General features: G+C 57.0%; 1 protein-coding gene across 2 annotated transcripts in view; it reads left to right on the forward strand.

The window, feature by feature from the left end:
• Positions 1-26376, forward strand: part of ADAMTS10 (ADAM metallopeptidase with thrombospondin type 1 motif 10) — a 65395-nt gene that overhangs the window by 33358 nt on the left and 5661 nt on the right. For both annotated transcript variants that reach the window (XM_063403235.1, XM_063403234.1), the window contains exons 9-19: positions 1973-2078; positions 4199-4345; positions 6843-6984; positions 9812-9919; positions 12779-12924; positions 13927-13990; positions 15558-15660; positions 22445-22578; positions 24028-24151; positions 24586-24666; positions 25814-25977. In XM_063403235.1, coding sequence (XP_063259305.1) covers positions 1973-2078; positions 4199-4345; positions 6843-6984; positions 9812-9919; positions 12779-12924; positions 13927-13990; positions 15558-15660; positions 22445-22578; positions 24028-24151; positions 24586-24666; positions 25814-25977 — 1319 coding nt within the window. The remainder of the gene's footprint in view (positions 1-1972; positions 2079-4198; positions 4346-6842; positions 6985-9811; positions 9920-12778; positions 12925-13926; positions 13991-15557; positions 15661-22444; positions 22579-24027; positions 24152-24585; positions 24667-25813; positions 25978-26376) is intronic.

Consider the following 26376-nt stretch of genomic DNA (forward strand, 5'->3'; position numbering starts at 1 on the left):
GATGAGCATGGGCTGTGCCATCCCTTTCCCACCTGTGCCACTCCTTTCCCACCTGTGCCACCCCTTTCCCACCTGTGCCATCCCTTTCCCACCTGTGCCACTCCTTTCCCACCTGTGCCATCCCCTTCCCAGCTTTGTCATCCCCTTCCCAGCTTTGCCATCCCTTTCCCACCTGTGCCATCCCCTTTCCAGCTGTGCCATCCCCTTCACAGCTCTTTCCCCTTTTCCAGCTGTGCCATTTCTTCCCATCTGTACCATCTCCTTTCCCACCTGTGCCATTTTCCAGCTGTGCCATCCCTTCCTACCTGTACCGTTCCCCTCTCCAGCTGTGCCATTTCTTCCCATCTGTACCATCCCCTTCCCAGCTATGCCATCCCCTTTCCAGCTGTGCCATCCCCTTTCCAGCTGTGCCATTCCCCTTCCCACCTCTTCCATTTTCTTTCCCACCTGTGCCATCCTTTCCCACCTATTCCATTCCCTTCCCACCTGTTCCATTCCCTTCCCACCTGTTGCATCCCCCTTTCCACCTGTGCCATTCCCATTCCCAGTGAAGGTGAAGCTCCTGCCCCAGCACCAGCAGCAGGGCCAGCACCAGACCAGTGGTTTCCAGCCTCTCATCCCCTCAGTGGATGCTAAACCAGCAGCCCTGGGGCTGGCTGGGCCCTGGAACCCTGCTCTGCTCCATCCCCGGGCCAGCTCCAGCCTGGTGATCGAGAGCCACTCACAGCCTGGGCTTGGCTGCTGGACTGTTCCTGGCTGAGCAGGGAGAAATCCGACTGTTCTGTGATGGCTGTGGAGGGAATCCTTTCCTGACACAGCGGGACACAGCCAGAGCCTGCAGCCCTCTCTGGCTGCAGCTCCTGGTTTGTGTCACCCTGGTGTAGCCCGGGCAGGCAGGGAGGGGTTCCTGCCCCGAATCACTGCAGTGCAGAGGGGAGAGCTCTGCATCTCTGACCCAGTGCGGCTGCAGAGGAGGAGCCCGGGGGGGAGGCTGAGGCTGGGGGTGCTGGGATGGCTCAAATCATTCCACGGGCACAGCCAGGCCCGTCCCTGGCCCCCAGGGCAGGGGCACAGCTTGTGCTGGTGGGGGCTTGGCAGAGGGAATTTGCTGTCACAATTCCGGGGGAATTTCAGCATCATCCACTCCTCCAAATGAGCCGTGCTGGATTCCTGGTGTGTGCCAGGCACGGCCAAGGTTGGATCCTGGCTTGCTCAGCTCTCCCTGCCCAGGTTTGGACACCCAGAGATGGTGCAGCCCATCTGAGATTCCCCCACCAGGGCTGAGCCAACATTTGCTCCCTCTGCACTGTTTGGGTGCAAAATTCAGAGGATTTTGACCCTTTCTTAGCATTTCTGAGCCTGTCACTGTTAATTTACGATTAGTGCTGAGTGACCATGTCCTACAAGAGCCCTGAGCATCCCAAAGCCCAGCAATGGTGAGAAGGAACTGGCTGTGCTCAGTGTTACAGAGCACACCAGGCGGTCCCCAAATGCTGGATCTAATCTCTAATAACAGGATGGGCCAACTGAGAGGTGTTCCACGAGTTTTTTATTTCATTATCAGTCTCACTGAAGGTGGAGACATTAAAGATGGTAAAACTCACACCATAACAACAGAAACCAAAGTTCTCTTTGCTACAAGACCTTTTAAAAGCTTTTTAGCCAATAGGCTGATGCTAAAAGCTTACAAGCATCTACTTAAGCCAATCAATAAACACTACACACTTAAGCCTTATAAACACTACACCTTACAACAATAGTTGCTTGTTTTATATTTTTTGCAGCTCAAAAACTTTCTATGCTCCCCATACTTCACAGCCTAAAATTCAGCTCTGTTTCAAACCCCTATCAATGTCAGCTTACTGCAACGTCATGAAAGCCCTCTGCTTTTTCAGTTCCCACACCCAAACACCTCCTTGTCCCCTCGGCCGCCCTGTGGTGGCCTTGTGTGACAGCTCTGTCCCCTGCCCAGGCCTGGCCCCCGTGGGCGGGATGTGCGAGCGGGAGCGGAGCTGCAGCATCAACGAGGACATCGGGCTGGCCACCGCCTTCACCATCGCCCACGAGATCGGCCACACGTGAGTGCACTGGAATTAACTCTGAGAGCAAGGGACACAGAGAGCTCCTTTTTAACGCCTTTATTGAGAATTCAGCTCTGGGTGGGGCCTGCGGGGTCGCACACACCACCACTGCTGCCTTTTGGTGACATGCAGGAGGAGGTGGCAGCTTTGAGACAGAGCAGAGCTGGGGCTTCCGTCCTGGGAAGTCCAATTTTGGGCACACCTGGGAAGTCCAATTTTGGGTTTGTTGTCTGAGGGGGGATCCTGCAGGTGAAGAACTGTTGAGGTCACGGTGACATGGTGGAGTTGCTTTGGTTGGTGGTCCCATCTTCTCTGCTTCTCTGCCGGTCTGGGCGTGCTGCTTCTAGTCTCAGATTTTGCACTGGCTCGTTGTCTCAAGGAGGTTTTGTCCATAAGTGGTACCCAGTGTCTCAGTGTCCCTTTATTTGCATATTGTGCACCATTTTGGGGAGCAGAGGTTATACCCAACAGAAAAAGGATACAGGTAAGGGACTGTTGGTTAGGGTAATTAACAATAGGGGGATTAACAGTCTATGCATTCATCTTGGGGATCAATATTTGACATGGTAACGTTTAACAATTAACAGGACGTGGTAACAATTGATTAACCTATAAACTTGTTCATAACATGCATCACCCCTTTCAGCCTGCTCCCTGTGAGCCTCAGCTCATATTGCTCTGACATTAATAAGATGTTGAGACGCAGACTTTAGTTGAAGTAGAGTTTTTAATCAGATTTCTCTAACTTGGGTTTTGTCCCTTTTTGCCTATGTGTATCTTTCTAGACTCAAATACTTAAGAGAAAATTTAATTTAAAAGTCCTTTTCTAACTGTCTCTGAATTTTCAGTCGTGACTTCCATCAGATTTAAATGCTATTTGATTTTTAAATATTGGCTGATATTTGGGCTGATTAATTTCACACAGGGATTTCTGGAAACTGCAATATTACATTTCACAGACAAATACTGCCCCAGCACACGGAATACACCAAGTGATCCAGCTACTTCAGGGCTCCCAAGCAGAGATGCATTAAAAAGATCTTTATGAAGAAGCATAAGGCTTTTCTGTGTGTTTCCACCTTCTGAAATGTCTCTGCAGAAATTAAATCAACAGAAACTCCCACTGCTCTGCTCCCACCAGCACGGGCTGGGAACCTTTCATGGGGACCATGCAGGCCTGCCAAAGCCCAGCTGATGTCCCCTCTCTGTGCCCAGCTGATGTCCCCTCTCTCTCTCTGTGCCCAGCTGATGTCCCCTCTCTCTCTGTGCCCAGCTGATGTCCCCTCTCTGTGCCCAGCTGATGTCCCCTCTCTCTGTGCCCAGCTGATGTCCCCTCTCTGTGCCCAGCTGATGTCCCCTCTCTGTGCCCAGCTGATGTCCCCTCTCTCTGTGCCCAGCTGATGTCCCCTCTCTCTCTGTGCCCAGCTGATGTCCCCTCTCTCTCTGTGCCCAGCTATGTCCCCTCTCTCTGTGCCCAGCTGATGTCCCCTCTCTCTCTGTGCCCAGCTGATGTCCCCTCTCTCTCTGTGCCCAGCTATGTCCCCTCTCTCTGTGCCCAGCTGATGTCCCCTCTCTCTCTCTGTGCCCAGCTGATGTCCCCTCTCTCTCTCTGTGCCCAGCTGATGTCCCTTCTCTCTCTGTGCCCAGCTGATGTCCCCTCTCTCTGTGCCCAGCTGATGTCCCCTCTCTCTCTGTGCCCAGCTGATGTCCTCTCTCTCTCTGTGCCCAGCTGATGTCCCCTCTCTCTCTCTCTGTGCCCAGCTGATGTCCCCTCTCTCTGTGCCCAGCTGATGTCCCCTCTCTCTCTGTGCCCAGCTGATGTCCCCTCTCTCTCTCTGTGCCCAGCTGATGTCCCTTCTCTCTGTGCCCAGCTGATGTCCCCTCTCTCTGTGCCCAGCTGATGTCCCCTCTCTCTGTGCCCAGCTGATGTCCCCTCTCTCTCTCTGTGCCCAGCTGATGTCCTCTCTCTCTCTGTGCCCAGCTGATGTCCCCTCTCTGTGCCCAGCTGATGTCCCCTCTCTCTGTGCCCAGCTGATGTCCCTTCTCTCTCTGTGCCCAGCTGATGTCCCCTCTCCCTCTGTGCCCAGCTGATGTCCCCTCTCTCTCTCTGTGCCCAGGTTTGGCATGAACCACGACGGGGTGGGCAACACCTGCGGCTCGCGGGGGCAGGAGACGGCCAAGCTGATGGCTGCGCACATCACCATGAAGACCAACCCGTTCGTGTGGTCCACGTGCAGCAGGGATTACATCACCAGCTTCCTGGAGTAAGGAACCCTCCTCTCCCTGCCCTCCCGTCAGTCCCCGGGTAAAGCCAAAGTGTTGGAATATTAATCCGCAAACGCCAGAGGTTTATGTCCAAAAAGGGGGCAGAGGAGTCTTTTTACTTTATTCGAATGAAGGGAGAGGCCATGGGGCATTTCCCCTGGGGTCTCTCAGATTTTTGGGGGCCTAGCCTCCTTTTTATTCTAATTTCCAGCCACATTTCCCTCTCTTTCCCCACTGGCTGAGGTACAGACTTCCCAGAATGCCTAAGAGCTAAGATTCCACTTTAATGTATAACCTCCCTTTTAATTGTTAATTCTTATGGAATTTATGGGTTTTCCCCAGTTTTCCTGTTCATCTTTCAATATCCAGTTTCATTTATCAGCAAACCTATGGTCTGTTTGTAAAGGCAAATATCTTCTTTTCCATTCATCCATCACTGGAATCCTTCCCATTGTTTCTCTTATCTCTCAGTGCTAGTTTTGTCTCCCAGCAGACCCAACAATTGTTTGTAAAGACAAATCTGCCATTCCTCTCAAAAGCAAGGCCCCCAAATCCCCCAGCACCTCCTGTCTTGTCTTGCAGCACCTCATCCTGTCCCCAGAGCCACGTTCTTTCCTTCCTTTGGACTTCCCCGTGTTTTTCCTGCCCATTGGACATCTAAAGCCATTTATGTTGTGGCTGGGAGAGCTTTATTTGGGTTTTTCACAACATCACACATAGATCAGTCCCCCTGGAGGCATTTGGCTGGTTCTGAAGTCCAGGCAGGGAAAGAAGGGTTGATGTGGTGGGGAAGGAGGGTCTGGGGACAGGATTGGGTCTGTGTGGTGCAGGCACTTTCTCCAGGCAGTGAGGAGGAGTTTTCAGTGTGAATGAGCAAAGCAGGGCAAAGATTTTGGTTTTATTTTTTTTACAAAGCACCTTTATGATTCAGGAGGTGGGACAGGACAAGGGGGGATGGATGCAAACTGAAAGAGAGCAGGTTAGATTGGATATTAGGAGGAATTTCTTTGTTATGAGGGTGGGCAGGCCCTGGCACAGGGTGCCCAGAGCAGCTGTGGCTGCCCCTGGATCCCTGGCAGTGCCCAAGGCCAGGCTGGACAGGGCTTGGAGCAGCCTGGGACAGTGGAAGGTGTCCCTGCCATGGCAGGGGCTGGGATGAGATGATTTAGGCTCCCAAATCCCAGAGTTTCAAGGCTGTCACCATGCCTGAGTCAAACCCTTGTGCAGGGTTCAGGCAGCCCCTGCCCTCCCATCCCAAAGCAATCCCAAAGGATCCATTCTGGTGAGGGTTTTTTGTAGGACAATGGCACTTCCTAAAGAAAGGACTGGGCAGGGCTTGAGGGATGACTGGAAGCAGCACAAGTGTGGGGTCAGAGTGGAGGGAAGCCCCCAGGGAGTCTGAAGAGCAGAGCTCAGCTTCTGGAAAGCAGCCAGAGGAGCAGGCAAGGGGGCTGCCTCTGTCCTGCCAGGCACGGCCAGACCTCCGAACCTCGTGGCTTGGCAGCAAATCCCACAAATCCCAAACCTGGCAGCTGCAGCTTGGCCGTGGCCAGGCCTGTCCCCCGCGCTGGTGACCGCTGGCCGTGCAGGCAGCGAGGCACGTGGCACAGCCTGCCTGCCCGTCCTCTGCTGACCCCGAGCTCCTGGCACGCCTGGGGGAGGATGGAGAGGTCAGCCCTGCTCCTCGTGCTCCCTGCTGGCCACCCCGTGCTCCAGGAGCCTCCGGTGGGACGTGGTGTGTGCAGGGTTTGGGGCTGGGGGTGATGACAGCGGCCTTGATTTAGGGGGAGCTCAGAGAGCAGAGAGGAAAGGGGAGGGAAAGGCGTTTCTGGCTGGATTTGGATGCTCCTACAAAGCTCTGGCAAGCAGGAGGTCGGGATTGGAGAGGAAGGCTCCGGTTGCCTTCAGCTGGGGCTTCACAGATGGGTGGGGGAGCAGCCCCTCTGCCCACCCAATACCCACCTGAGGGTGCTGGGCACACCTGCCTGGGCACACCTGCCTGCACTCTGCCATGGGGACAACCAGGGGCTGGCAGCAGCCTGCAGAATGGGCTGGAGCTCAGGGAAAGGTTCTTCCCCCCGAGGGTGCTGGGGCACTGCCCAGGCTCCCCAGGGAATGGTCTCAGCCCCAAGGCTGCCAGAGCTCCAGGAGCGTTTGGACAACGCTCTCAGGGATGCTCAGGGTGGCATTGTTGGGGTGTCTGTGCAGGGACAGGGCTGGGCTGATGATCCCTGAGGGTCCCTCCCAGCTCAGAATATTCGATGAACCCTCAGATCAACACTTCCAGAGTTACCTTGGAACCAGGATGTGTTTCCCAGCCCGGGGCACACAGCTGGAAGGATTTCAGGGCTCTTTTTCGTGCCCAGATCAGACCCAGCTTTGTCCCCTCACGTGGCCAAGCTCAGCCCCAGCTGGAGCCAGCTGCTGATCCCCCACCCCAAATTCTCTCTGTGCCCTCAGCCTTTCCGAGCTCTGATTCTCCCTGTCTGCTTTCAGCTCCGGGATGGGATTGTGCCTGAACAACGCTCCTCCCAAGCAGGATTTCATCTACCCCACGGTGGCCCCGGGCCAGGCCTACGATGCCGACGAGCAGTGCCGCTTCCAGTACGGAGTCAAATCCCGCCAGTGTAAATACGGGGTAGAGAGCCTTCCTGCTTTACTATCGGTTCCCAGGGCTGGAGGAGGGGACGTGGGGGGAAGGAGAGGTCCGTGTGATGCCTTGGGAAGGCTGACCTGAAACAGAGACTGGACAGAGATGGAGAATAAAGCAGGTATTTGTTGAAAGGCCTTTAAGATACACCTTGGGCAGGGCAGGAATGCAGGGAAGGCTGGATCCAGCCTGGGGGGCAGGAATAGAAGGGAGGGTGGATCTAGCCCAGGGGGTGAGGAATGGGCTGTCACCTCACTGGGGACAGGTGGCTAAAGCTGCCTGCTGGGTCACTGCTCCCGCGGGGCAGGAGGAGGCTGATGGTCACTGTGCCAGGTAGGAGCGGGAGCCAGAGTGTGCCCAGGTAGCCAAGAATGCCCAGGACGTGCTGGCTCGTGTCAGGAATAGTGTGGCCAGCAGGATCAGCAGGGCAGGGACTGTCCCCTGTGCTGGCAATGCTGAGGCATCTCAAATCCTGGGGGCAGCTCTGGGCCCCTCACTCCACAAATGACACTGAGGGGCTGGAGCATGTCCAGGGAAGGGAACAGAGCTGGGGAAGGGGCTGGAGCACCAGGAGGGGCTGAGGGAGCTGGGAAAGGGGCTCAGTCTGGAGAAAAGGAGGCTCAGGGGGGACCTTGTGGCTCTGCACAGCTCCCTGACAGGAGGGGACAGCTGGGAGGGATCAGTTTTGTCCCAGGTGACAAGTGAAAGGCCAAGAGGAAATAGCCTCAATGCTCCAGGGTGGGTTTAGATTGGATATTAGGAAAATTTTTTTCACTGAAAAGATAGGAGAGGCATTGGCTGCCCAGGGCAGTGGTGGAGTCCCCATCCCTGGAAGTGTCCAAACACGTGTGCCTGTGGCACTTGGGGACATGGTTTAGTGATGGGCCTGGCAGTGCAGGGTTGATGGTTGGACTTGATGACCTTAGAGGGCTTTTCCAAGGTGAATTCCATGATTCCATGACACTGGCGGTGGCAGCAGCTCAGGCCCTGCTCCCCATCTCAGGACAGTTCTGTCACTGACACCGTGAACCTGTTTAACATTTCCTGGAAAACCTCAGTCATGACAGGCTGCTCCTGAAAAGCAGCAAGTTTTCCATAGGTTGTTTCGGTAGGAATAGGAACAGGATAGGAATAGGAACCAGGCAGGAATAGGGACCAGGCAGGAAACTCAGGAAATGAGATTTTAGGGGTTGCTGTGCAGTTCACAGGTGCTGAAGTCCAGCCTGGGGTATTGAGAGCCACAGGAGCTGCAAAGGGCCTGGACATTCTGATGTCACTTTTGGGTGGGTCCCGTGACAACCAGGGGAAGATTTTTGTTTGCTGGAGCTCTAAGAGGTCAGGATGGGCTGAAGCTCAGGATCTGTGGCTCAGGAAACCTCCTGGAAAGAGGTCTGGAGTCACCCAGTGGACACAACTGCACGGAGCAGACACCAAGAGGTGCCCAGTTCTGAAGGGCTGGCTCGGGATTTGGCATTATTCTGATCATTCAAAAACCAGCTCTAAAAATTCCAGAGGAATCTTTGGGATCCTTGGGCTGGCTGGAGGTCACACTGTGAGCAGGGACACCTCCAGCTGTGCTGTGGATGCTCACAGGGAGCCCCAGATTCCTGCAGAGGCAGCTCTGGATCCACCTGGCTTTGGGATGCTCACGGAAGGAGCCAGGAACGGGCTCAGCCCCCGCTGCACAGATGCAAACCTGGGAACATCCCTCAGCCCTGGGAAGAGGGGTGGGGACAAGGACAGCAGGATTAGCTCAGGTGTCACCGAGGTGTCCTCTGGGGCATGGGCTGGCTCTGCCACCTGAGCCCAGGGAACCTCCACAGCCAGGGAATCCCACAAGAGCTCAGGCTGAGCCCAGAGAAGGGGGACAGCTGTCAGTGGCCTTGGGGTGACTGATCAGACCTGGCAGGGGCTGATCTCATGTTGCCCCCACCATGCTGAAGACACTCAGTGTTCCCTGGGGCCAAATTCTGTCTTGGTTTGGAAAGACAGGTATCTGTCAGGGAAAACTGGAGTTTCCCTCGGAATGGAGAATGTAAAGCAATCCCCCCCACAAATTATTACAATTTTGCAATTAGGAGCTTTCAGACAAAAAAATGAGAATAGGAATAACAGTTCTTTACTAGGAATATTAAAAATACAAATGCAGCAATTAAAAAAAAAAAAAAAGGCAAGCAGACAAACAAAAATACTAGAAAACCTTGATGGAGTCAGGAATACAACCTGACACCCTGTTCAGGGTGTTGGAAACAGCCCAAATAAATCCTCCTGTAGTGACAGATGTGGTTCTGTTGGAGCAGAGATGATCCTGTAGACAGGTTCAGTGGTGGTGAGATGAGTCCGCTCTTCCTCTGGGAATCCAGTGGAAAAAAGGAATATCTGGGGTCCCTGTGTCCCCATTTTTATCTGGGTAGGGAATGGTTGGCTCCTCCCCACTGGGTGGAGCATCTCCCAATGGATGATGGAATGTGTGATGGCACTGGTGAGCCTTAATGGCCCATTAACAGAAGATATCCTCTGGAGGGTGGTCAAAGTTGATGACAGAGATAAGAAACGCTGCCCCACCTGGTTTTAACAGCTGATTTTATCAGAAGGCATCCACTCTCCTCCCCCTGGAGTTACAAGAGATAAAGAAAAAACCCAAACTGTTCCCCAACTGCTTTCTACAGATGAAGTGCCCGTGCCCCGCCCAGCTGGTGCCTCCGGGGTGTGACGCTGCCCCTGGCACAAGCAAATCCTGATCTGGGTTTTGTTTCTTTGTCTCTGCCCTCCTCCCTGCCCCTGCTGCCCCCAAATCTCCCTCTCTGCTCTGCAGGAAGTGTGCAGCGAGCTGTGGTGTCTGAGCAAAAGCAACCGCTGCATCACCAACAGCATCCCGGCGGCCGAGGGCACCATCTGCCAAACCAACACCATCGACAAGGGGGTAAGGCAGCCCTGGGCCCTGCAGGGGGCTGGCACGGAGGGGCTGGGTCCATTTTCCAGCAAAAAACGGGATTATTGTTCATGCTGGGGCGTGGGGTTGGTTTAGGAGCACACAGCAGCCTGTCCGGCCCTGACTCCCAGAGCTGCCCTGGGAGGAGGCTGGGATGTGCCAAAGAGCCCAGAAACCAGCCCAAAATCCAGCTCAGATCTCAGCCTGGGCAGTGCTGGAATGGGGAATGTGGGATGGGGAATGTGGGATGTGGGATATGGGATGTGGAATGTGGAACGTGGAATGTGGGATGTGGAATATGGAATGGGAATGGGAAATCCCTGCTCCAGCAAAGTCCCTCTTGGTGTCACCCCTGAGGTACAGCAAGGTGACCTCAAGTGATGCCATGTCCTTAAATGAGCACTTTGTCCTCGGGTCTGTCCCTCCTGGGATCTCCTGAGATCTGCTGGGATCTCCTGGCTGATCTGAGAAAGGGGATTTTTTTCCCTCCCAGTTTTCCCAGATTTTTGCTTTCAGAGGAACTTGGGAAAAACTGGCTATGGTGAAACCTTGGTTTATCACCCTTAGCTGGGAGAGAAGGGCAGGATTTTCCCTGACCATGAACTTTGCCTTGGTTGCTTCACTCCCTGCTCCTCCTACACCCGTTTTCCCCAGTACAAAGTGAATGCACCGCTCAAACAAAGAGCCTTTGCACACTGGAGAATGGTGGGGTCAATGGAGAATGAAGGCTGGGACATTCCCCATTCCACTAGAAGAAAAGTAATTCCCAAGAAACACTTCAGATCCTGAGGAAGCTGCAGAAGCTGGTGTGCAGAGGAGACCATGGCTCTGACAAATCCATGATTATTTGCAAACATTCATTTTAGTTCTGCTGGGAATTGGGGCAGAGAGGAGCAGAGAGCTCCTGGGGCTGCACATCCCTCCTGCTGCACACTCAGGGACTGTGGCATTTTCTCCCTCCTAATCATGACTTTTTCCCAGCTTTCTCAACATTTAAATCTCCTTTTGCCCATTTCGTAACTGGTTTTTAACCAGGGTTCTTCAAAAGCCTTGAGGGAAGGGAAGGGAAGGGAAGGGAAGGGAAGGGAAGGGAAGGGAAGGGAAGGGAAGGGAAGGGAAGGGAAGGGAAGGGAAGGGAAGGGAAGGGAAGGGAAGGGAAGGGAAGGGAAGGGAAGGGAAGGGAAGGGAAGGGAAGGGAAGGGAAGGGAAGGGAAGGGAAGGGAAGGGAAGGGAAGGGAAGGGAAGGGAAGGGAAGGGAAGGGAAGGGAAGGGAAGGGAAGGGAAGGGAAGGGAAGGGAAGGGAAGGGAAGGGAAGGGAAGGGAAGGGAAGGGAAGGGAAGGGAAGGGAAGGGAAGGGAAGGGAAGGTTAGGGAAGGGAAGGTTAGGGAAGGTTAGGGAAGGTTAGGGAAGGGAAGGGAAGGGAAGGGAAGGGAAGGGAAGGGAAGGGAAGGGAAGGGAAGGGAAGGGAAGGGAAGGGAAGGGAAGGGAAGGGAAGGGAAGGGAAGGGAAGGGAAGGGAAGGGAAGGGAAGGGAAGGGAAGGGAAGGGAAGGGAAGGGAAGGGAAGGGAAGGGAAGGGAAGGGAAGGGAAGGGAAGGGAAGGGAAGGGAAGGGAAGGGAAGGGAAGGGAAGGGAAGGGAAGGGAAGGGAAGGGAAGGGAAGGGAAGGGAAGGGAAGGGAAGGGAAGGGAAGGGAAGGGCCCCCAGGACTCACTGGAGCTATTCCCAGGCTGTGGGAATATTGCAGAGTATCCAGGCTGTGCCTGCAGAGCGTCTCCTCCACATGGGATCCCCTTTGGAGAGGCGCTGGTGCTCCCAGGGGTGGTGAGCTGGGATTCCTGGGAAGCCACCGTGCATTTTTCCCAGCTGCCCATGCAGAGTTGGCTCAGGAGGAGCAGGCAGAGGCTGTGCCAGGGCTCCAGGGTGGGTTCCCAGCCCCTGGAAGGAGCACACAGAGCTTTCTTCCTTCCTGGGATTATCTCAGCCCCCGGGGCTCTGTGTCCGGCACCGCGCCCGGAGAGCGGCAGCAGCTCTGGCACCGTCCCAGCCCTGCCATGCCTGGGGACTCCAGGGGGTGTGGGACACGTGCCAGGCCTGAGGGAAATAGTTCACAGGCAAATTTCCATGAGCATCTGTCTCCCAGTAGGACGGGGACAGGCAGATTCTTTAAGGCTCCTCAGCAGAACAATGACACAACAATGCTGATATTAAAATTTAAACTTTATTTGAACCCAAGCCCTTCCACTGATCAGGACATTTTGGACACATGAACCACAGCCTGAGCTCCCAGTACACACAAAACTCACTCTGTGCTGGCAGAGGTTGTGTCCATGTCCCCCAGGGATCCTGGCCCTGCCCGGCAGCAGCAGCTCCAAGATCACCTGGAACTCTGCCGAGGGCTTTTATAAGATGTGAGGTGTAAGAGCCTTGTAAGACTCTTTCAGAGGAGAATCCCAGGGTGGTTTGGGTTGGGACGGACCTTAAACTTCATCTAGTGCCATGGGCAGGGACATCTTCCATAGCCCAGGGTGTCCAGCCTAGCCTTGGGCACTTCCAGGGATCCAGGGGCAGCCACAGCTGTTTGGGATGTGTGGGATGTGACCCCTTGCCAGTCCTGCATGCCCCCCAGGATGGTGCCACAGGGGCTGGGAATGGGGACACAGGTCCCACTGACCCGAACGAGGGGCGAGCACCCTTTGCCTTGGAGGATTTGTCTCCGAGGCTGGTGCATCTCCAAGCTCAGATTCCTCAGGATCAAAGAAGATTCCAGCCTCGAGCTGGATCTGTGTCCCGTGGAGGCTGCGGGAGAAGGAGCCCCAGGCCCGCGGTGTCCCAAGCTCTGTGTCCCCGCAGTGGTGCTACAAGAGGGAGTGTGTGCCCTTCGGGACGCGGCCGGAGGGCGTGGACGGAGCCTGGGGCTCCTGGTCATCCTGGGGCGAGTGCAGCCGGACGTGCGGCGGTGGCGTGTCCTCGTCCGTGCGCCACTGCGACAGCCCCAGGTACGCGGGGATGGCCCTGTCACCACTGCCCTGCAGTGTCCCCAACTGCTGGCCCTGTCACTGTGCCCCTGCAGTGTCCCCAGTCAGTGGCCCTGTCACTGTGACCTTGCAGTGTCCCTAATCGGTGGCCCTGTCATGGTGGCCCTGTCACCACACCCCTGGAATGTCCCCAATCAGTGGTCCTGTCACCATGGCCCTGCAGTGTCCCCAGTCAGTGGCCCTGTCACCGTGGCCCTGTCACTGTGGCCCTGCAGTGCCCCCAGCCCTTCAGGTCCGTGGGGAAGGCAGGTCCAGGGCCCCGTGCACTCCACTCTCTGCTCCTGCGGGGAAGGGGCTTTGTCAGCCTCTGGCTCCCCTCTCCCAGCCCTGGAGGTGCCTGGCAAGGAGTGAAACAGCGGAGAATGGAGCTAAAGCTGGCACAGATGGCACTGCCCTGAGGAGACAGGAGAGCTCCCAGCTGGAGAATTGGCTCACCCAACAATTTCTGCCTCTTCCACCTATGCATTTTTGGGAGGGGGTGGGGGGAGGAAAGGGATCAAGAGAAGGAAAAGCACCCTCAGGCTGTTCTCAGTGGAGCAGGGACATTATCCTATTAAAGAACCTGACAATAATCCGCTTCTCCAGTGCCACACCAGCCCTGTGCATGTCCCTTCATGTCACCTGGTGCACCAGTGACAGCTGCACTTAGGTCCATAGGCAGAAAGCTGGGCCTGCTTCCATTTCAGTGATGGCTCCTGGAAGGTTTGGCAGGGTTTGAATTGTCCAGCTCTGTGCTCTGCATTGGTGTTGGGGCTGCACCACACCCCCAAACCCTCTGTGCAAAACCCTCTGTGCACTCGGAGGGAGATTTTAAGGGCTGTGCTCCAGCCATGTCCAGGCAGGATCAGTCCTTGTGACAGAGCAGGGTTGGGAAAAGCCACCTGGGGCAGCCACCCCGAGCTCCTCTGGGCAAAAACCTGCCCCAGACAGGAGCCGTCCAACACCTCCTCCCCTCTCTGGCAGGCCCACGATCGGAGGGAAATACTGCCTGGGAGAGAGGAAGCGCTACCGCTCCTGCAACACCGACGTGAGTGGGGCCGGGGCTGGGAGGGCTGGGAGGGGTGGGAGGGTGGAGGAGGGGGGATCAGCCCTGTCTGGGGGGGATCAGCCCTCTCCCAGGGAGATCAGCTCTGTTTGGGTGGGATGCTCCCTGTCCCCGTTGGGATGAGCTCTGTCCAGATTGGGATGAACCCTGTTTGATTGGGATGCGCCCTGCCCAGGTGGGATGAGCCCTTCCCGGGTTGAATGAGCCCTGCCCAGGTGGGATGAGCCCTTCCCAGCAGGATGAGCTCTTTCCGGGTGGGATGAGCTCTGTCCAGGGGAGATGAGCCCTCTGCAAGTGAGATGAGCCTTCTCTAGTTGGGATGTGCCCTGTCCGTGTTGGATTGAGCCCTCTGTGGGTTGAATGAGCCCTGTCCAGATGGGATCAGCCCTGTCCAGGTGGGATGAGCCCTCTCCACACAGGTGTGGGGTGCTCTGTGCAGCCATGGGGGGGGGGGAGGAGGAGGAGGAGGAGGAGGAGGAGGAGGAGGAGGAGGAGGAGGAGGAGGAGGCGGCTGGGCTGTGCCGGCAGCGATTCCACAATGGGGAATTCCAGGCAGGACCAGGCAGGTGTGGAAGCCGGCTCCAGGGGCGGGTGGGCTGCAGGGACCTGCGGGGTTGGGGATCCAGAGGGGCCCGAAGATAAGGAGGGAAAGGAGGGGAGACAGAGGATTCCAGCTCTGCCAGGACAGCACTGCCTCTCCCAGGCTGCACCTGCACGGCTGCTCAAGTGAGAGCAGCTCAGGAGAGGCTGGGTCAGACTCTGCTTCCTGGGGCTGAGGCCTAAACCTCAAAGATTTACAGGAAAAACTGTGCTGAGGGGGTGCTCAGTGAAGTGACCTGAGGAGTTGTAGCTTTAACACCCCCGGGCTGCTGGTGAGGGGAGCAGAGGGGTCCTGTTGCTTCCCTGGGCTTTGCACTTGGTTTTGAGGGATTGCTCCCAAGGGTCACACATCAATCAGAGCTCCTGGGGCCCCTCCTCATGCTCTTGGTCTTTAAATCGTGTCCAGCTTTGCAGGAGGGGCTGTCCTGCCACCTTATAGCAGTGTCAGGGCTCGCATCCCTGCCCTCAAGGGACTGGTGTCCTTGTCCCCAAGGGGCTGGTGGCAGTGCCCGATTACCAGGGCTGGTGTCCTGTCCCAAGGGGCTGGTGGCAGTGCCCAGGTGCCAGAGGTGGTGTCCCTGTCCCCAGGGGGCTTGTGGCAGTGTCCCATTACCAGGACTGATGTCCCTGTCCCCAAGGGGCTGGTGGCAGTGCCCAGGTGCCAGGGCTGGTGTCCCTGTCCCAAGGGGCTGGTGGCAGTGCCCAGGTGCCAGGGCTGGTGGCCCTGTCCCAAGGGGCTGGTGGCAGTGTCCCATTACCAGGACTGATGTCCCTGTCCCCAAGGTGCTGGTGGCAGTGCCCCATTACCAGGGCTGGTGGCCCTGTCCCAAGGGGCTGGTGGCAGTGTCCCATTACCAGGGCTGGTGGCCCTGTCCCAAGGGGCTGGTGGCAGTGCCTGGAGCCCTGCTGGCAGCTGTCCCCACCGTGCCCCGTGGCTGTGTGCCCGCAGGACTGCCCGCCGGGCTCGCAGGACTTCCGGGAGCTGCAGTGCGCCGAGTTCGACAGCGTGCCCTTCCGAGGGAAGTACTACACCTGGAAAACCTACCGGGGAGGTGAGGCTGCGCCAGGGCTGCTCACGGGGTGGCTTGGTTTGGAAAAACAGGGGGAAGCTGGAGCTCCCCTTGGAACGGAGAATGAACCCCCTCTCCCTCTGAATTATTATAATTTTGAAATTAAGGGGCTTTCAGGCAAAGATACGGGAATAGGAATAACAGTTCTTTACTGGGAATATTAAAAATGTAGTAGTACAAAACAAAAACCAAATGAACAAAGAATGGAAAACCCTGACAGAGTCAGAACAGACCTGACACCCTGTTGGTCAGGGTGTTGGCACAAGTCCAGTTAAGTCCTCCTGGAGTGACAGGTGTGGTTCTGTTGGAGCAGAGATGATCCTGTACCTGTGGAAAGGTGCAGTTCTCCTCTGAAGGCTCAGGGGTGGTGAGATGGGTCCAGTTTTCCTCTGGAATGCAGAGCACACAGGCTGTGCTGCTGTTCTGAATCTCAGGTTTTATCCAGCTGGGCTCCTCCCGCTGTGAGCAGCATCTCCCATGGATGATGGAATTGTATCAGTCCCGGGTCAGCCTTAATGGCCCATGAACAGCAGATACCCCCTGGAGGGAGGATGGGTCCTGGAAGGGATAAAGAACCCTGCCCCAGCTGGTTTTAACAGCTGCCCATTAATAGAAAGACACCGTCCCCTCTCCCTGGAGTTATGAGATGAACACCTCCTGTACTGTTTTCAGCAGATGGGAATAGGACACCCCTTGCATTGCAACCCAAGACTGGTTTGATCTTCCCCACACTCTGCAGGGATGGGTCTCCTGCTCCAAGGGTCTGGGGACATTGTTCAGGGTTCCACAGCTCTGGCCCCGCAGGTTGCCCTCCCTGTGCTCCCTGTGCCACCTGCCCTCAGGTGACAGTGACAGTGCCAGTGCCTCCCTCCAGGAACCTGCTGCGCCCCCCTCCTGGGCCACCTCCCCCGGTGCAACCTCTGCCAGAAGCAGCCCCAGCAGCTCTGGAGCTGTTCTTTCCTCCAGGCTGGAGATGAGAATCCAGGATGGACAAGAGAAGGGAGTGTCTGGCGCACGCTGGGGAGGAGACAGAGCAGACAGGGAGAGCTTCCTGAGCAGGAGAAGGGATGGGATCCAATGGATCCCTCAAAGAGCAGCACTTCCCTCCCCTCGAGGTCAGCCCTGGGTCCTGAAGAAGGGTCTGGTGAGGAGAGGGGCAGGAGGAGGCTCTGTGGCAGAAATCTCTCCCTAATGAGGAGGAACAGCTCGTCTCCTCTGTGGAGTTAATGAACTGGACTGGGGAAATCCTTCCCAGCTGTGTAAACAAGGCCAGCTCCCAGCGGGGCTCCTGCAGCTGCAGCAGCTGTGCTGAGGCTGCAGGGGATGGATCAATAAAAATGTAATAAAATTGTGAGGCTGTAAAGTCACCCCAAGACCTCGGTGGATGCCAAGGTGGAAGACAACCCCGCAGGCTGGAGCTGCCCTGGCTCAGACCTCTCTCCTCCCCAGGCATGGCCCAGGGCTTGGCTGCCCAGCATCGCCCCTGAGGTGTCATCTGACCCTGATACGGATTTCTGGCTCTCATAAAGAGCCCCTTCCTCTCTCTCTCTCTGCTTCCTCTTCCTTTGCCATAAAATAAGCGTTGAAACCTCTCCCCTGGGGGGAGGCTGGGAGTGCTGACAGTGCCATGTTTTGAAGGGATCTGGGAGCTTCATCTCCTCTTCCCACGTGGCTGTGGGCAGTGGCCACAAGGAGCACTTTTATTTTGTTTATTCAGTGTCAAAGGGCGTCCCTGTTGTCCCCAGGGAGGGACCATGGAGCAGGGAAGGACAAGGAACTTCTCTGCGCAAGTCTGGGCTCTCTCTCAGAACTGGGGAGACCTGGTTTGTGCCAAAGGGGGATGAAAGAAAGAATTTTAGCAAGGCCTGGAGTGGCAGGACACAGGGAATGGCTTCCACTGCCAAAGGGCAGGGATGGATGGGAGATTGGGAAGGAATTCCTGGCTGGGAGGGTGGGCAGGCCCTGGCACAGGGTGCCCAGAGCAGCTGTGGCTGCCCCTGCATCCCTGGCAGTGTCCAAGGCCAGGCTGGACAGGGCTTGGAGCAGCCTGGGACAGTGGAAGGTGTCCCTGCCATGGCAGGGGTGGCACTGGATGGGCTTTGAGGTCCCTTCCTGTGGATGCTGACAGAGAAACTTTCAGGCATCAGGCAGCAGCAATGCCTGGGAAAGTCCATCTGACTCACTTTCCCAGGTTCTGCTGCTGCCTGATGCCTGAAAGTTTCTCTAAAAGCATCCACACCCTCCCACCCAACCCCGCCGTGACTCGGTGATCTCAGCAGCACAGGACCTCCCTCCTCGCATGCCTGGGGGGGGGTTGTGATCCTTGGTGGCATTTGGGTGTCAGAGGCACATCCTGGGGGAGGTGGGGACGTCCCTGGCACCTCCACCTTCCCCGTGTCAGAGATCCCACCCCAGGCCCCCTCCTGTCCTGCCCTCACCACTGATGTTCTGCTCCCAGTGTCCCCTCTGTGCCACCAGCTCTCTCTGGCAGTGAGGGCTGCTCCTCACCTCCAGCAGTGCCCAGAGGCCTCAGGTTGGGGGTGCCAGTCCCTCCCTCCCCCTGGCACCAGCAGCCGCCAGGATCCCTCTCTGCTCTCAGCCTCATCCCGGGGCGTTCCTCCCTCCAGCTGCAGGGAATCTGCTCCTCAGCTTGCGTTGGGCACTTTGGGAGCCCTTCACCACCTCTGCTAAACCCCTTCCCCTGCTCAGCTCATCCCCAGAAGGGTGTGTTAGGAAAATGAATCCACAAACTCCAGAGGTTTATGTCCAAAACAAAAAAGGAGACAGAGGAGTCTTTTTACTTTATTCAAATGAAGGGAGAGGCCATGGGGCATTTCCCCTGGGATCTCTCAGATTTTTGGAGGACACAGCCTCCTTTTTATCCTAATTTCCTGGCTGCATTTCCCTCTCCCTTTCTCCACTGGCTGAGGTACAGACTTTCCAGAATACCTGAGATTCCCCTTTAATGTATAACCCCCCTAACTGTTAATTCTTCCTGGATTTAGGGGTTTTCCCCATTGTGTCTTTCATCTTTCAATATCCAGTTTCATTTATCAGCAAACCTTCAGTTTGTTTCTAAAGGCAAATATCTTCTTTTCCATCCATCCATCACTGGAATCCTTCCCATTGTTTCTCTTATCTCTCGGTGCTAGTTTTATCTCCCAGCAGACCCAACAATTGTTTGTAAACACAAATCTGTCATTCCTCTCGGGAGGGAGGCTTCAGGGGTGCCTCACTCCACATTTCTTTGGGAAAGATCCTGGGCATGGAGCACCCCCATCTCTCAGGGTTGCTGTTCCCTGGGATTCACCTCAGGGTTGCTGTTCCCTGAGTTGTGTAGGGTTTTCGGGGTAGGGTTTTCGAGCTTCTCTTGCCTGAAAGGTCCCGCACCAGAGCCAGAGAAGACAAACAGAGTCTGCCAGTCCGTGTTTCCAAGGTTGTTTATTCTTTCATTATCTCTCAGTTCTTTCTCAGCTCTGCAGGGCGTCCCCAGCAGAGCAGGACATGCGGCAGGGCTGGACAGGTCAGCGGGTCCCGGACCCTTTGTACCATTCCCTGATCCAACCACTGTCCACTTTTTTTTTTTTTTTTTTTTTTTTACAATTTTTTTTTTTTTTCAAAAAACCTTTTTGTTTCATTTACAAAATCTTACCAATACTTACTACCTATGTTAACATCTCATTTCTACTCTAAACCAATCCTTGTGATCCAACTCAGCAGAAAATGGGGGATGAGAACAAGAACAAGGAGGACAGGACCACTCCCCAATTCCTCCATCTTGCCTCTTCAAGCCCATACACTAAAAATCCTGGATTCTACATTCGCACTCTGTGATAAACTAACTACTACTTATTTTGAATTCTTTCACCTTGTGATTCTTCATACAATGTGGGCATTCTCTGCCATGGACAGGGATCAGAGGCAGTGTCCTCCTGGGCTCTGTGTGAGGCTGGCTGAACCCCTTGGGCAGATCCCAGACCCCCTGTCCGGTCTCCAAACCCTCCAGGGCAGCCAGAGGGATGTCCTGGACTCCAACACCCATCCTCCTGGAGCTCGGGCTGTGTGTGGGGCTGTTTCCCAGCGATCCCAGAGCCCAGGGCCGGGATGGGGACGCAGAGCCCCCGAGGGGAGCGCTGAGCTCAGACACCTCGTGGAATGCGGCTTCGGTTGTTGGTTTGCTTTGCTTTGTTCGCTGCTTTCCTCATTTCGCTCTCGGGCCATGCGGGAGTTCGGGGAGAGCGATGGGAGGAGCGGGGGCTCGCGGATAACAGGAGATTGCTCGTCAGAAATTGTAATAAGGCTTAATTCCTGCATGGGGGAGGGCAGGCAGGAGGAACAAAACATCCTCGGAGGCAGCAGCCAGCTGAAAATATTCTATTTTATGGTTCTGTTAAACACGCAAAGGAGGAACCACGGCAGACCCCAAGTGAAGGGAGGGGGTCACAATCTGCAGGACGGTGCCTGCTGGGGCTTTCACCCCTCTGGGACAGGGACAGGACCCAGGAGGGGCTGGAGCTGTGTCAGGCCTTGGGCTGGAGCTCAGGGAAAGGTTCTTCCCCCCGAGGGTGCTGGGGCACTGCCCAGGCTCCCCAGGGAATGGTCCCAGCCCCAAGGCTGCCACAGCTCCAGGAGCGTTTGGACAACGCTCTCAGAGATGCTCAGGGTGGGATTGTTGGGGTGTCTGTGCAGGGACAGGGGCTGGGCTGATGATCTTGGAGGTCTCTCCAAACTCAGGATATTCTGGGATAATTGTACTTGTAATCCATAATTGTATTTAGCAACAGTCCCTGGGTCAGCTCAGAGGTCCCACTCATTCCGTGGAAGTCACTCCCCTCCCATCTCCAGGAATTCCAAGGCACCTTGTGCTGTTTCAGAGGATCTCACTGTGCTCAGCGCTGCTGTCATGGGGACACAGCTGTCACTGGAGCCACCTGAACAAGGACAAGGTGATGCCCAGGGCACCCCTTGGGCAGCTGAGTGCCAAGGACACCCCGGTTCCCCAGAGCTGCTGGGCAGTTCCAGTCTCCTTTCCTCTGCATGCTGACCTGGCTGCCAAGGGCAAATCCTGCTGGAATTGTCCCCAGGGAGGGTGTGGGGACAGTTGCAGGGCTCAGGTGGCAGCTGGTGGAGCAGTCAGGACATGGGGACCAGTGCAGGGTCACCCCTCTCTCCCTCCTTCACTCTCCCTGCTCCTCTTCCATGGGACTCTCAAGGGCAGCAATCCCCATGTGAGGGCCTGTCCCACGTGGGCAGAGGGAAGAGCCAGCAAGACTCATCCCTGATGCCTTTTGGGCCTCCTAAAAACAGAGGCTGGGTAAAATTAAGGGAATAAAAAGAGGTTCTATTTACTGAAGGGCCCTCAGGTACATTTGGGGCAGATGAAGCCCCCAGGGGCTGCACCAAAAAAGGGACAACAGGTCAGGAGTTTTCACACTTTGATAAGTTTGGTCCATTTGCCTCTTGGGGGTTAATCCTCCAAATTCACCTTCAATTAATGAAGCCATTTACCCCAATTTTGTCACTTTTCCCTCTGCAACTCACTTTCATTTACATTTCTCAGGCCCTGAGGCAGTGAGGTGTCCTTGATTCCCAGGCCCGGAGAGGAATTGTTGTGTCTGACCAAAATGGGAGAGCAGCAGCTCACGCTGTGTGTGGAGTTTAGTTACACACCAAAGAACTGCAGGATTACAAATAAATGAAAACTATAAAAGCTAAGATCCTAAGGGATCATCCCACATGGAGCAGCGTGACTACAGGACCCTGTGACCCTGCCAGGACCCCAGGGGCAGCCCCTGCTCTCAGGGGTGGCTGCTGAGCTGGCCCTGCTCAGCAGCTGCTTCCCAGAGCTTCTCCAGGGGCTTGCCCAGGCATCCTGCTCCAGAAAATGCCTCCGAGCTGCTGAATTCCCCTCTCGTGTCTCCTCCTGTTCCTCCCCCTCCCAGCTTTGCTCTCTCTTCCCCCCAGCTGCTCTCCCAGGCACAGCTGGGCCCCCTCCCCTCCCTCTGCCCCTTTGATGTTCTGTGTGGAGTTTGAAGCTTTGCACATTCCCGTTCCTCCCATCCAAGGCGCTTCCCAGCCCTGGCACAGGGGTCAGGACTGTGGGTGGTGCCTCCAGGGGGAACTGCCACAGCTCAGGCACCTCTGCCAGGGTCCTGCTGGCTCTCCTGGGATGCTCAGTACAGGCAGCAAACGCCACAAGCCTCACCAGGATTTGATAAAATCCAGTGGCAGGAGCCAGGGAATGCTCTGCTGGACCCACATCCTGCCCCCAGGGACTTTATCCAGATATCCAGGGGCTGTTCCTGGGGTGATGCTTCAGCAAAGGTTGTTGGAAAATACAGGAAATACAGAAATTTTAGCTGTAACTTTAAGATTCTCCTTCATCCTCCGCTGCTGCTGTCACCTTTGCTGGGAAGGATTCGGTGTCAGCAGCCTCGGACAGACAAGAGGGGTTTCTCTGGCCCAGTAACTCGGTTGTTCTGCTCTGGCAGCTGAAAAAAACCTTGGGAAGGTAACCAAGGAGCTGCTGCCTCAGTTTCCCTGTTGGTAAAGTGGGCAGGAGGGTTTTACAATGTGTAAAGTCTAAAATAAGATAAGAACAAATCACTTTGTTTCCTTCCCTGTCATACCCAGCCCACATCCCCAGGCTGTGCAGGAGGGACCGTGTCCCTCCAGGGGTCCGTGCCCAGCTCAAGGGCCTGGGTCCCTCCTCCAGGGGCATCCTCTCGGTTTTCCACACCTTTTCTCTGCTTGGCTCCTTCCCCAGGGGGTGTCAAGGCCTGTTCCCTCAACTGCCTGGCCGAGGGCTTCAACTTCTACACGGAGCGGGCGGCAGCCGTGGTGGACGGGACCCCGTGCAGGCAGGACTCCAACGACATCTGCGTCAACGGGGAGTGCAAGGTGGGACAGCCTGGGGGACAGGGACTGACCCCGGCCATGGGGGGACAAGGACAGAGACCCCTGGGCATGGGGGACAAGGACAGAGACCCCTGGGCATGGGGGACAAGGGTAGGGAACCCTGGGTAGGGGGACAAGGAGAGAACCCCAAGGGGGACAAGGACAGAGACCCCCAGGCATGGGGGGACAAGGACAGAGAACCCTGGGTAGGGGGGACAAGGACAGAGACCCCCGGGCATGGGGGGACAAGGACAGACACCCAAGGGGGATAAAGACAGACCCCCAAGGGGGACAAGGACAAACCCCCAGGGGGGACAAGGACAGACCCTGGGCAGGGAGGACAAGGAGAGACCCTCAAGGGGGACAAGGAGAGACCCCTGGGCAGGAGGAGGACAAGGACAGATCCCCGGACAGGCAAGTGCTGCCCTCAAACACGGGATGGGTGCAGGGTTAAGAGAGCTGGGGGTGCACATTGGGAGAGGAGAAGGCTCCAGGGAGAGCTCAGAGCCCCTGGCAGGGCCTGAAGGGGCTCCAGGAGAGCTGGAGAGGGACTGGGGACAAGGGATGGAGGGACAGGACACAGGGAATGGCTTCCACTGCCAGAGGGCAGGGCTGGATGGGAGATTGGGAAGGAATTCCTGGGTGTGAGGGTGGGCAGGCCCTGGCACAGGGTGCCCAGAGCAGCTGTGGCTGCCCCTGGATCCCTGGCAGTGCCCAAGGCCAGGCTGGACAGGGCTTGGAGCAGCCTGGGACAGTGGAAGGTGTCCCTGCCATGGCAGGGGTGGGATGAGAGGATCTCAAAGGTCCCTTCCAACCCAAACCATCCTGTAATTCCGTGTCTCTGCCTGGACATCCAGTGGGAGCAGGAGCATTCCCACCCTGGGCTTGTGCCCATCCACTCTCCAGGCATTCCCTGCCTGTGGATCTCTGCACTCCCAGCCTGTGCAGCCCCAGGCCCTTTGATGTTTCCCTTGCAATGGGATCTGGGGGGAGCTGCAGAAGTTAATTATAAGTGGGAGAGGCCAACATCCCCCAGCAGGCAGACAGACAGACAGACTGTCTGTCTGTCTGTCTCCCTTCCTGTATCTCTGGGATCTTGTTGTTTCCATGGGGCTGAGCACAAAGGGGGATTGCACCTGAGGGAGCAACAGCTGTGCTGGTGACCCTTGTGCCACCCCAGGGGCGGTGGCAGAGGGACAGAGGCCACAAGGACACATGAGCTGCAGGGCCAGGGCTTCCCTTGTGCTCCATACAGCATCCCAACCTCTGCCTTATCCCGGGATTCCTGCCTGCACCCTCCCAGCCCTGGAGAGACGCTCCCAGCAGAGGGAGGTGGCAGAGGTGACACTGCTGAGGTGTCCAGGGCGGGGAGGGGAGCTGGGGGGCTGCAGGGCAGGCGTGGGGAGGGCAGGGCCCCTGGGAATGGCTCACTCCTGCTGCCCCCTCCCGCAGCACGTGGGCTGTGACCGGGTCCTGGGCTCCGACTCCAAGGAGGACAAGTGCCGCGTGTGCGGGGGTGACGGCAGCTCCTGCGAGACCATCGAGGGCATCTTCAACCAGTCCCTGCCCGAGGGAGGTAGGGAACAAACGGCCTGGCCACCCTCAAGACCCCCCTCGACCTCACCTGGCCCTGGGACAGGCAGGGACATATTCCAGGGTGACACCCCGAGGGGTGGGACCAGGCTAGGGGGGAGCAAATCCCTGCTGTCCCCCAGCCAAGCTGTGCCCTGCCTCCACTGGAGCCCAAATCTCTGACACAGAGCTCTGAGCTCCTTCCCTGCTCCCCTTGAGCCAGGGTCGATCCCAGCTCCAGAGCACATTCCCAGTACAGCCAGTCCCATCACAAGAGCCCACAGTGCAAACCCACTCCATTTCGGTGCCCAAAATGCTTTTTCTATCATTTCCCCACGGAGAGGGGTTTGGCTCACCCTCCCATCCAGCCCAGGGCAGCTCTGGCTGTGGGGTTGGGGGCTGAGCAGTCCCCCTGAGCAGCCCCTGGTTGTCTCACAGGTTATGAGGAGGTGATCCAGATCCCCAAGGGCTCCGTCCACATCGACATCCGCGAGCTGAACCTCTCCATCAACTACCTGGGTGAGACCCGGCTGGGCTGCTGAAACCCAGCCCTGCCATTTCCCTGGGATTAACCAGCTCTGGGAAAGGCCTGGCAAGGAGAGCTTCCCGCTGCAGCTGGGAATGGCTGGGGGGGTCCCAGGCTGGGATTTGGGGCAGAGGAAGGCAGCAGGGCAGTGTGTGCCATGCCAGTGTGGGCTGTGTATCCCAGGCCAGTGTGGGCTGTGTGTCCCCCAGCGCCCCTGTCCCGTGTTAGCATCACAACCCTGAGCAAACCCCACATCCTGCAGCTCCTGGCACTGCCTGTGGCTCCGTGGCATCCCCCCTGTGCCATCCTGGGGATTAAAAACACTCACATTTTCCTCGGGCTTGGTTTTCTTGCTCAGTCCCGCTTTCACAACGAGCATTTCCTTTCCCCTTTTTCCTTCCTGTCCTCCGAGCGATGCAGGGCAGGGTGCTCACCCTGGCTGGCTGCCGGGTGCCCGCAGGAGCAGGAGCCAGCAGGATTCTCCTGGCAGCATCCCTCCCGTCCAGCTCCCTTTGCTGGGATCGGAGGCGCCCCCATCCCTCCCTGCCCAGTGCCTGGGGACTCCTCGTGTCTCTCTGCGCTCTGAGGAGAGATGCAGCGCTGGCATCCCGGCCGGAGGGAGCATCCTCCAGCCTCTGCCAGGGATGCTCCCTGTCCCTGTCCCTGTCCCTGTCCCTGTCCCTGTCCCCGTCCCGGGGGCGGTGGGGCGGGCGCGAGCAGCGCTGCCGGTGCCGGTGCCGGTGGCGGGAGCGGAGGGAGCAGCGAGCGCTCCGATCCCCCTCTAGTGACTCTCCCGGGCAACCACAGCCCGGCTCCGGGCCCCAGCAGCTCCAGCAGCCCGGGCCCGGTTTGCACAGCTGCGTCTGAGCCCGGCAGCTCGTCCCCAGCCCGGTGTCCCCAGCCCGGTGTCCCCAGCCCAGCTGGGCAGGCTGAGGCCGCCCTGCGGGGACATCGGTCCCACCCTGCTGGTGGCTCTGTGTGACCCTGAGCCGGCCCCCAGCTGTGCCCTCCCTGTGGGACAAGGCTGATGCCGTTTGCCCTCTGTCCTGGCAATGCTCTGAGCCCCGCAGGTGAGAAGCACCTGGCTGAAGCTGCCCAGGTGCTTCCAGCTGTGCTGAGCCCCCTGCCCTGTCCCGGCAGCGCTGCGAGGGGAGAGCGGGGAATATTTCATCAACGGGAAGCTCTCCATCGATCCCCCCCGGCGCTTCGACATCGCCGGCACCACCTTCCACTACAGGAGGGCCCCTGAAGAGCCCGAGTCCCTGGAGGCTTTGGGACCCACCAATGTCACCCTCTTTGTCATGGTTGGTAACCCCACACCCCTCCCGGTGCGGTGCTGGCTGGGCTGGGAGCACCTTGCCATGGCTGCGTGGGGATTGATCAGCCCCTGGTGTGGCTGGGGGGAGTAAAGGGACACAGGGACCAGAGGTAAATTGGGCTAAATTCACACAATCAACCACAGAATTAATAAGGTGGGAAAAGCCTTTGAGTCCAGTCTGTGACCTGACATGGCCTTGTCAGGCAGACCACGGCACCCAGTGCCACGTCCAGTCCATGAGAGATTCACCCAAACGGGACAGGAGCCCACAGTCCCTGCCTTGGGAGGCCACTGCTTTATCCACGGGGCACTCCCAGACCTCCCTCCCTAATTCCCAGGTCTCCTGCCCTAATCTGTCAGGTTTTGGGATGATTCCACCCTTAAG

Source organism: Prinia subflava, chromosome 8 (genome assembly GCF_021018805.1).
Source record: "Prinia subflava isolate CZ2003 ecotype Zambia chromosome 8, Cam_Psub_1.2, whole genome shotgun sequence".
Lineage (NCBI taxonomy): Eukaryota > Metazoa > Chordata > Aves > Passeriformes > Cisticolidae > Prinia > Prinia subflava.